Here is an 11,375-nt window from a genome sequence, read left to right as displayed (position 1 = left end):
CGCTGGAGCGCGCTCAGCAGAGAAAACGACTCGCGATTCTTAAATGGTTCTTTATTCATAAACTTGATGCAAGTTTACAAGATTTACTGTACATTGCCAAATAAATCTGCAATGAAAAATAAAAATCCAAAACACAAAGCATGCCAAATGTGCAGCCGTCCACCTGCTAGCCATCCGGATATTAAAGAATTCAATAATGTATTCAAGATTCAGCCTTAGGTCTAAGGAACGTTAATGCTTTAAAGAACTCTGCCTCGTCACTTGTGATCTGAGCAACCGGCAGCCCAGCCTTTCTCTGAGTAAACGAGTGGGCCCGAAGGCCAGGACTCTGATCCGTCCTGGACCCCGCAGTGAGAAGACAACGCCAGGTCTCCCGGGCACGTTCACAAAGTCACAACCCGAATCTTCAGCGAACACTAATCAACACTTGAACTTTGTAACCGGTTCATGCGGAAAATGTGCTTTTGGGTTTCTTTTTAAAAGTGCTTAGTCACTAGAATTTACTTTTAAATCAAACTTGGGTGCATAAGAAAATATTTCCAACCAAACATGACTGATTTGGGTAAGTCAATACAATGGGAGGTACACGGATTTGAGTTGGGTCTTATAAAGAATTAATCTATGCAGAATTCTTGTTAGTTTTTGATGTGAAGACCATCATTATGACTTACAGCAAAATCCAAATTAGGTATCTTTTTGTACTTAACTCTAGCTTTTGCTCATGTCTCCACGCCAATTGTTTTTTATCAGTTTACAAATGATTGCAACATCCCGTTAATAAAATGGAAATGTAAAGTGAGAGTATTTTAAATAGCTTCCAGCTCTGTACTGTGGCTGTCTTCATAAGAAATACGAAACCAACAGGAAGCAGACAGCCCAGCAGGCCTGCTGCTGCCCCAGTGGCAGGACACCTACAGCCTTAGCTGGCATAGCCTCGCGTTCTTTGCCTAAAAGGTCCATCACCACGGAAATAAGAGTAGACCTTCAGACAACAGTTCATATCACATAGCCATTAAAAATTTTTTTGACAATTTAATTAGATCGCTTGTCATCTTGGCAGTATCATAAAATGGTTTTAGACTTGACAAAGGTATCTGGTTTAGAGGACCTAAAATTTTCTAAACCAATACTGAACATTGATTAAACTTTTATTGGCTCTAAATATAACAACATATTGCAAATTCTCATAACCCATGGGCTCAAAATAGGAAAGTTACCATAAAGTCACAACTGTTCAGTAACCTGGTGCTGCCCTGTATGCCTAAAAGATTTCACTTTAAGAAAAAGAGATAAGGAGTGGCCAGTATGTGTATTTATCAGGAGAAATACAGGAAAGGCCCCTCTGCTCAGTCCAGGATATCTAAAATGAGCAAAATGAGAAGGCTGTAACTTATACTGGATGTCAGTTGACAGATTATCCACTAAAATATCTATTAGCTAACGTCTTCAGTACTGCTGTTATGGGGCACTCAAAGCTGTGTCTGCATGTTGGAAAGATTTTCTTTAAAGCAACATTGGTCCACACATGTTGACAGTCAACATATTTAGCCATCTTCCTTTGGAGGGGTGTACCAGCCTGAAACAGAATGAAAACACAACGTTAAAATACCTTTTTTTTTTTTTTTTGGACAGGCAGAGTTAGGACAGTGAAAGAGACAGAGAGAAAGGTTTTCCTTCCGTTGGTTCACTCCCCAAATGGCCGCTACGGCCGGCCCGCTGCGCTGATCTGAAGCCAGGAGCCAGATGCTTCCTCCTGGTCTCCCACGCGGGTGCAGGGCCCAAGCACTTGGGCCATCCTCCACTGCCTTCCCGGGCCACGGCAGAGAGCTGGACTGGAAGAAGAACAACCAGGACTAGAACCCGGGGTGCCGGAGCCACAGGCGGAGGATTAGCCTAGTGAGCCACAACACCGGCCTAAAATACTTTACTTCTTAAACCAAAAAGGAGAACTGGCACTATGAAGGTTAGCTACAGTCTCTACTGCAGTGTTTATAAACCTGTTTTTACACCTGGATTAAAAACAGCACTCAGTATGTTCTTTTCATAATGTAATTTTCTATGCATAAATTTTACTTGAGTACTTGACAAAAGACATTCCTAGCTAAAAGATTACAGTATAGTACATTAAACCACGTTAAGTTTTATTCCATTTCAGTTCTGTATTTGAAAGTAAACCTTGGCCGCAGCTCACTAGGATAATCCTCCTCCTGCAGCGCCGGCACTCTGGGTTCTAGTCCCGGTTGGGGCGCTAGATTCTGTCCCGGTTGCCCCTCTTCCAGGCCAGCTCTCTGCTGTGGCCCTGGAGTGCAGTGGAGGATGGCCCAAGTCCTTGGGTGCCTGCACCTGCATGGGAGACCAGGAGAAGCACACGGCTCTTGGCTTTGGATCGGCACAGCACGCTGGCCTTAGCGACCATTTGGGGAGTGAACCAATGGAAGGAAGATCTTTCTCTCTCTCTCTCACTGTCTAACTCTGCCTGGCAAAAAAAAATAAAGTAAACCTCACTGAAAATAACTATCTCCCAAACCAAATCCAGCACGTAGGGTAACCAGAACACGGACTGCTGTCAGTGCAGTGGTGTCACTTGGCCAGTGTGGAAGCCATCACAGCAGGACTGTGCTAAAGACTGCAGGGGCACAGCCACACTAGGACTCCTCTCAGTTCATGGTACCATCTCAGGACACGGTGAATGTGACTCACAACACCTTCTGGGAAAATGACAGGACAGTAGACAAAGTGTGCTCACCACAAAAATCTGTGAGGTGATACATGTGTTGATAGGCTAGATGGTCATTCTACAATGTGTGTGTGTGTATACACACACACATATATACATATATACTTTAAAACATGCTGTATATGATAAATACAATTTTATTTGTAAATTTTGAAAAATTATATCAAGACCACTCTTCACCACAGCTAAGCTTACATATACCCAGACATTATCAAAAACAGCATTTTTTGTAAACATTTTGAATGCTGGTTATAATGTTTAATAAGAAACATACCATTTTTCTCATGTATCTGTACAATGGAATTATAGGATTGTTGGGCTCTTGCTAGATTATACTGATTCTGAAAAGAAAAAAATTACACAATTTGGGTCAAAACTGTAGAAGAAAATTATTACAGTAAGTTTACTACTACATCATTGCTGTGCTTAAAAGAACACAGGACACAGAATGTTATCTCCATTTCAAAAACACTTTTTACTTCATATTCTCATTTCCCAATTTCATTATTCTCTATAATTTTATAAGAATAACAAAACCAAAACCATATTCTAGTAAAAATCTAATGGAAGCTCCACTGTTCATTTTACAAGCAGAGACACAGTTTTATGGTTTTAGTGACGGCTCAAGACACAGGACAGCAGACTGTCCTCCTAACTGCCATCCCAAAGCAAACAACTACAAATATGACTTTCAGCTGAAAACATAAGCTTCAGGGACTACATGTATCAATGATATTTTGAGTCAGAAATCTAAAAAATGCCCTTAATCAGCACCAAGTCATTACTAAAAGTCCACTCTGGGTAAAAATAGGAGCCAAATTTAGCATTCATTTTGTCACCATAAGTATAACTGACCTACAACATAGCTTCCAAATAAAATGTCACGCACACTGTCCACAGTGGTATGTACCTATCAGGTTATGTCTTAAATTTTTTTAATGATCCACAAGAATTTAAAAATGCATAAACACATTCTAGGTGACAATTCCCCTTCCTGTCTGTCTTCCAGCCCCCCAGCTGTCCTCCATCCTATCCCACCTCCTTCCTCCACCCAAAGTAACCATTACTACCAGTCTCTTTCACATCCCTGCTTAAGCTTATGCACTCGTTCGCGTCCATTCTCCCCACTCTCCTTCCCCCACAGGTAGCAAACTGTAGATGCTTCTTCTCATTTCCTGTACCTCGGGGCTGCCTCTCCCTTTTCTCAGTGCACATTTTACGGAGCTTGTCCTGTGTCAGCACGCAGCAAGCTCTGCCTTTCTCTCTAAGCAGTGAGATACCCTACTCAGTCCCTTACTGATAGGCATTCAGGGTGGTTTTTGGCATCTTTGTACTGCATGTGAGAAGTGCTGGTAAAAACGTCCTGGAGCCGAGGTGCAGAGTCGGAAGACAGGCGTGGCTTTGTACGTCAGGACATTGCCAAGCCGCCCTCTCCGGACTGCGTAAGTGTGCGTTCCCACCCGTCACGTGGGAGCGCCTGCATTCAGCCTCGCCAACACAGCTTCATCACAGAGAGGTGATCTTATCCTACAGTAACAGGTGAAGAATGGACTAAGTGTAGCTTGATTTATATTTCCATTACGCAGGGAGGCCCAATGTCTCCAAAGGTTCGCAATCCACTTATTTCTATTCTTAAATAGATTTTTTATGTCCTCTTCCTATTTTTCTACAAGTAGTCTTCCAGTTTCTAAGAGTTCTCTAAAGCAGTAAAATCCCGTTATATGACACTCAAAATACATAGTAATGTCTTCTCAAAGTTCACGAAAAAGAGGTTGTCACAAAGAGGAGGACAAAAACATACAAACAGAACAAACCACATACACTGCAACTCCCAAGTGACCCTGACAGTCACTTCCCCACCCAGGAAGCCCCAGGAGCCGCCCTCTGAGACAGGGCAGAACCAAGGCCTCAGCCTCCCCTGCTCAGCTGTCAACAGTCTAAAAGGACTGCTGCCGCAGAGGGCTTTCGAAAACGGGCGTAGCCCTGTCTTTCTGATTTACGGGGGTTTCTGCTTATACTGTCTAATTCAATTTTTCCATTCTGCTCTTCTCCAATTTTGATTACCCTTTCTAAAGGACAGAAGGATTCTAAGGCAATGGACAAGCCTCTGAGTTCTTTGTTTCCTGAAATGTAGAGATTACATTATTACTATTCTCTACATATTCTGCACTTTTACCTTCCAAGTCCTATGTGGCCCAAGAGTTGTTGAGTTTTAAAATTCTACGAGGGAACACTTGTTTTCTGATGGTTACTAACATCGTTTTATGTAAGTAAGACTAGAGAATGACATCTGTCCTTTTTTTGCTTTTCAAAATGTAGGTTTGCTTCACCCAACAGCTTTAGCTTCATAAATGTTACAGAGAAGAGGGAAGTGAGACTTTTAGAATCAAACCATAATAAAAATACTAAGTGTTTATAAATTTTCATTCGATTCCTTAACCATTATTTAGAAGTATGTTTAACAAAAATCTACATGAATTGGGAAATTATCTCTTCATCACTATCTTCTAACCATAATTACATTGCAAATCATGCAAGTATGGCTTATATAGCACCAACTGGTTTTAAGTCTTCTGACTTGCTTTGTGGATTAGTATATGAAATACTCTTCCACAGTCCACATATACTTGAGAAGGGCAACCTGTCCACAGACCAAGCCTATTAACCAGTTATTCAGATGTGCACTTTGATATTCTGTTAACTTAGCATACGCAGGACTCACCAAAGTCTCCAACTCCAGTAGTGGAGTTGTCAACGTCTCCTTGTGTTTAACCAGCTTCTCCCCTCTGACAGATAGATAAAGTACAAAAATCGCTAATTCCTCATAGTTAACTGAGACTTCTTCATAAAGTAATCACTAAGCCCTTTTGTTCTAAAATCATACTTTGTTTGATACTAAGCTACATCACTTGTTTTTGCTTGCTGTATGCTGACATATTATCACTCTTCTTTGTTAAAAAAAAAAAAAAAAACTTAAATCTTCTTGTACCTACATGCTTTAAATACACTCTAATAGATGGATTTTGTTTTGTTAACTCCGCCCAACTGCTAACTTAGTCTTTCTGTATTTGTTGCGATTGACTCATATGGACATGCTTCTATCTCCTTACTTTCTAGCTTGCATTTCTCTACTTTCAATATAATTTTAACATCTCCCACGATTCCACTAAGCCATAATACATGCCTCACTCTGATCTCTGTCTTGTCTCTGGCCGTATCACATATCTCCGTGCTTCTCTGCAGCATGCTGCCTTAGCTCTTTGGAGATACCGTCTCACCAATTAATTCTTCTGGTGTGAATCCATTTATTGAGTTTCTCATTTTGACAATTATCGCTGTTTTATTTCATTTTTTCAGAGCTTCCTCCTCATTCCTATTGGTCCACTACTTGCTCAATTTTTGATTCCTTTTTTGTTTACATTAAAATTTCACATACACTTATTTTCTCACAATTCTAACAAGTGAAATTTCTGTTCTGTATCTGATCATTCTACAATCTGTCGTCTCTGGAATACATATACCTATTACTATTTCTGCCAATTCTCATCTGTGTAGGCTTGCCTACTTCTGTGTTCTGACTTTTGACTATAAATGCATATTTGCTTGATTTTAATCTTTGGGAATCTTGTAGAATCAGAATCAAAATGGAGTGAGTGTGGCTAAAAGCTAATTGCAGATCTCTTGCTTCTGTACATATTAGCTTTGCTTGCTAATGGCTAAGCGTTTATCTTGTGAAACTATGGGGCCCAAATTCCCAGAACTAGTCTGACAGACATGTGTCCTTCACTGTTACCTTACAACCTTAGCTTGGATCTGTTATTGGGTTCGTTGTTGTTAACTGTTATCTTATAGTCAGATTCTGGTTTTCTTTTTATTGTTCACTGCATACCAAGGGCCCGGTTCAAAATTGTGAGCCCTAGTGGACAGAATACTATAAAAAGCTGTGTAACCTGCTGTTGGGGCCGCAGTCTGGTAAGGAACATCGGTCCCGATCAGTTGCCTTGCCTCGCATTTGCTTCTCATTTTCAATAAAATTCATGAGTGACGGTCACTGGTCTTTGTCATATTCCATTTTAGCTGCCGAGTGGACGCAACAATCCCATGGGCTCAGATCAGTGCTGCTTTCCTCCACAGAGTGTCTGTGTCTTACTGTGAGGACAGCTGTGGGCGTAACCAACATGGGATCACATCTCCGCATTATGTAAAGTTCTCCAAACACTGGACTGGTTAGGTCATCTAAGTAGCAGCTGGCCCCTCCTTGACTTGGGGGGGGGGGGGGGGAAGGCCCCTCTCTCCTGTGAATGGGAGCAGCAGGAAAGGGAGGTGCCCTTCCAGGCAGGAGGAGATGCGGAACTGCCCCCAGGACCACGTGCTCTAGCACTCCCCTCCTCAAGCTCTGTGAATGGAAGCATCTTTGGAAGACTCTCACTACTGTGGCCTAGGGCTCAGGTTCTAGACCAGCCCAGCCCACATCCTGCCCTGGGGCTTGCTCTCCGCTACTGCTGGCTCAGCCTAGGGGAGCTAATGGTGAGTGATGGAACAAAGACATAAGCCTCAGCCATTCTCGCTCATTGCCCAAGGAGAGACAAACACTGGAATGTACTCCTTGCCCTCAAATCTCAGTTGGCTCTCCCACCCTGTGGCCTTCATCCCCCACCCTGCATTCTTTTCCAGGTTCCCAAGGCCCCCCCAGTTCCAGGAATTCCCCTCAGCCTGCTGCCCCGTACCCCCACCCCTAGCCCTCCTAAAATATAAAAAGGCCCAGCCCCTAGTGGGGCAGTTGGTCACCCACACTACGGATATATTTTCTCTGAATGAATTCGGTCTGGCTGTAAATTCGTACACTGCCTCCTCTCTGTTCTGCGCCTCTTTCCTAACATTTATGGTGCCCGAGTGAGGAGGCGCCAATCCACAACTCTTTCAACACAGAGACTATACTTACCACTCCAATTCAGTGACTCCTGCTTACATAGAACTGTAACATCCCCTACTCCATCAATTAGATCCCTATCTCCAGCAGGTCTACTGGTGGAAAATGTTTTGTTTTCCAAACTTACACATATTTCTATCAGTGTATAAAGAGTTTCAAGGAGGTAAATTCATTCATTTATTATAAACCAATAGCTCATAGTATTTTTTAAATATTTAAGGTATTTTTAAACTAATACTTATATGGCAAAAAGAAATTCAAAAGCATTAAACAATTTAGAGTAAAGTGTCCCTCTCATCGTAAGGCAGCCCCTCACCAATATTTTTAAAAAGCGCTTAGCACAAACAACAGCTATCGGCACGTTCTTATATTTCTCAGAACATTCTGTGCTTCTACATGCGTATCTAGTAATGCCTGTCTCCCTCTAACACTCACACAACACTCACATACAAACAGTAGCACTTTTTTTTTTTTTTGACAGGCAGAGTAGACAGTGAGAGAGAGAGAGAGAGAGAAAGGTCTTCCTTTGCCATTGGTTCACCCCCCAATGGCTGCTCTGGCGGCACGCTGCGGCCGGTGCACCACGCTGATCAGAAGCCAGGAGCCAGGTGCTTCTCCTGGTCTCCCATGAGGGTACAGGGCCCAAGCACTTGGGCCATCCTCCACTGCCTTCCCGGGCCACAGCCGAGAGCTAGACTGGAAGAGGGGCAACTGGGACAGAACCCGGCGCCCTAACCGGGACTAGAACCCGGGGTGCCGACACCACAGACGGAGGATTAGCCTAGTGAGCCGTGGTGCCGGCCACAGTAGCACATTTTAAACACCATCTAGCCTGTTACTTTCTTGATGGTATTTTTAAAGTTAACATTTAGACTATTCTCTGCTGAGTTTAGAATACAGGAAGGTGAAACTCTTACTACAAAGTTTCCACTTTCTTGACAGACAAATATTTCTTTATAAAGAGAAGACTGAAGTTTCATCATAACAATACTCAAAAAAAAAAAAAAAACCACATTCTAAACACACATACTGACATTTCTGTCAAGGACAGACAGGCTGCACACACTCTCATTATAGCTCCAAACTCACTGTGGTCACCTTATTGGAGGTACAGGGTACGATGCTCCCATATCAATGAGATTAGAACTATGCCTGTTGCTACGATTGTGGAAGGCTGTCCTTAACATGCAAATATTGTGTTTGTAGCTTGACTGCGCATTTTAAGTAAAATGGTTATTTTTACTTGCCAAGGAAACTACACAGAAAAATATAAAGTTATAAAGAAATTGTATTGACACTGATTGTTTCCAAGAGAACTGTGGCATACAAAAGATACTCAAGTATTAATAATAATTTTCAATCAAGAAGACACATAAAATGTCCAAAAGTTTCCAGTGAATTTTTGTTAAAATGTTCAACTACTTAAAAAGGTCACTAGTCTAAACACTTTACATTTTCTTTTGAGAAGAAAAACATGCTAAAATTTTTTAAATATGATGAAAATTTAACATCAAATTCCAGAAATAAACAGATGCCAGTAAGAAGTATCTAAGATTTGAAGTGCACTAGCATGTGTACAGTCTTTTGACAAATTACAAATTTTTAGCTTTCTGTATCTTAATCAGAAACTTTCCATAGGAAGTAAATTCTGTCACTAAAAAGTAAGGGGGCCGACGCTGCGGCCTAACCGCTGTGGCCTAGCGGCTAAAGCTGCCACCTGCAGCGCCGACATCCCATATGGGCACCAGTTTGGGTCCCAGCTGCTCCACTTCTGATCCAGCTCTCTGCTATGGCCTGGGAAAGCAGCAGCAGATGGCCCAAGTGCTTGGGCCCCTGCACCCGCATGGGAAGACCTGGAGGAAGCTCCTGGCTCCTGGCTTCAGATCCATGCACCTCTGGCCAGTGCGGCCAACTGAGGAGTGAACCAACGGATGGAAGACCTCTCTCTCTTTGCCTCTCCTCTCTCTTTCAAATAAATAAATCTTTAAAAAAATATAAAAAATAAAAATTCCATATTCTAGCACACATTATATGTGCCACACTTAAACCATTAAAGCACTAACATACTGAAATACATATGTTACAAAATGCTAGCTACAGGGCCAGCATTGTGGAATAGCAGGTTAAGCTGCTGCCTGCAATGCTGGCATCCCATACTGCCGGTTCAGGTTCCAGCTGCTCCACTTCCGATTCAGCTCCCTGCTAGTATGGCTGGAAAGGCAGCACAAGTTGGCTCAAGTGCTTGGGCCTCCATACCCACTAAGAGACCTGGAGGAAGCTCCTGGCTTCAGCCAGGTCTAGCCTAGTCTGGGGCCTTTGCAGCTATTTGTGGGATGAACCTGCAGTGGAAGACCCACCCCCCTTTCTCTCTCTCTCTCCAACTCTGCTTTTCAAATAAATAATAAAAATCTTGAAAGAATGAAAGAGAAACAAAGAAAAAGAAATGCTAGCTAATGTTGTTAAGCAACTCACTAGTGTACAATAATTAACTTCTGGATTTTATGCCAAATGGTATTTTATTCCAGTTGTACAAAACAGCTAAAAACAAAAAAGGAGTACCATCCCAAATAAAAGACTTTTAAAACAACTTCTTCAATTTTTTCCCCTACATTGTGAATTAAACTTCTAAGTGGACTCATGATTTGGGGTGCATATGGTGATAAATACTTAAGAGTTAATACTACTCGAATAGACACGTAATGCGAAATTCACAAAGAACTTTAGGAACATTCAAATTTTAAAAAGCAATAAGTCAAGATGAACATAAACATTTTTCCAAAATGTAATAACTCCAGAATATTACCTTAGCCCACTTAAGTATTTATTGATAACTACATACTACATTTTTTAATATAGGAAATTAATAAACTATAGAATTCAAGGGGTTAAGAACAGAACCAAGGCTAGACTGCCTGGCACCGGTCCTTGCTCTGTCACCCATGACCTTAAGACAAAATATCTGACCTCCACGTTTCAGTGTCCTACTGAACAAAGACAGAGAATATCTGCATTTGAGGTTATCAGAAGGACCAAGAGTTAACAAGAAAAAAGGTTTAGACTACAGCCTAGCACATAAAAGGTAATTAGGAATAACTATCATAACATGGTCTCACTCTTGGGAAACCTCCAAGTACATATAAATTTTCTTATTACAATATACATGCCAATAATAAATTTAAAACTTGATATGTTTACCATAAATATAACAAGGACTAAAAAGAACAAATACTAAATAATTAACTGATCATTCAGTTATCTTTAATTTTCTTACACTTCCATGTTTTCTATAGATCACTTTTGTTAACAAGACAACAAATGAAAATGGAATAAACTGTCTCAAAAAGATGTGCGTCATGACAGGAAGAAGCCCCCTAAGGTAACATGAAACCTAACTTACAGCTTATGTGAAATCTTAATAAAAGTACCTTATTTGCTCCAAACTGCACTCTGGCTTTGCCTTTGACTAAGGTGGCATTTATTTGCATGATGACCGATTCTATCGAGTAGGCACTGCTCCAGCCCTACAGGAAGAAGAAAACATGTCTCTAAAACACACGTATATCCCCGATGCCCAAATAGCATATAACAATTCAACAACAGAAAATTAGTGTTAAGAAATCTGTAATCAAGGAAAAAAGTAAAGTTGAACCACTCCCAGAATCTCACAATAAACCAAAGCAAGCCTACATTCCAGGCACTTAACATGAG

The 11,375-nt window shown here is 41.4% G+C and overlaps 1 protein-coding gene across 12 annotated transcripts in view; it reads right to left on the bottom strand.

Annotated features, from left to right (window-relative positions):
• Nucleotides 1-37: 37 nt before the first annotated feature.
• Nucleotides 38-11,375, bottom strand: part of UBE2Q2 (ubiquitin conjugating enzyme E2 Q2) — a 68,945-nt gene continuing 57,607 nt past the window's right edge. For 5 of the 12 annotated variants that reach the window (XM_062206382.1, XM_062206385.1, XM_062206380.1 and 2 more), the window contains 3 exons: nt 11,093-11,188; nt 3,012-3,078; nt 2,234-2,343 (listed from right to left, as the gene is read on the bottom strand). In XM_062206382.1, the coding sequence (XP_062062366.1) occupies nt 2,249-2,343; nt 3,012-3,078; nt 11,093-11,188 (258 nt within the window). In that variant the 3' untranslated portion in view covers nt 2,234-2,248. Of the gene's footprint in view, nt 1,577-2,233; nt 2,344-3,011; nt 3,079-6,868; nt 6,899-11,092; nt 11,189-11,375 lie in introns of those variants that run through there. The other 7 variants (XM_062206387.1, XM_062206384.1, XM_062206381.1 and 4 more) reach the window with 5 other exon arrangements.

The sequence above is a fragment of the Lepus europaeus genome, chromosome 11 (genome assembly GCF_033115175.1).
Source record: "Lepus europaeus isolate LE1 chromosome 11, mLepTim1.pri, whole genome shotgun sequence".
In the NCBI taxonomy this organism is placed as follows: Eukaryota; Metazoa; Chordata; class Mammalia; order Lagomorpha; family Leporidae; genus Lepus; species Lepus europaeus.
The sequence above is the reverse complement of the archived record's forward strand: the minus strand, read 5'-3'. Positions and strand labels throughout refer to the sequence as shown.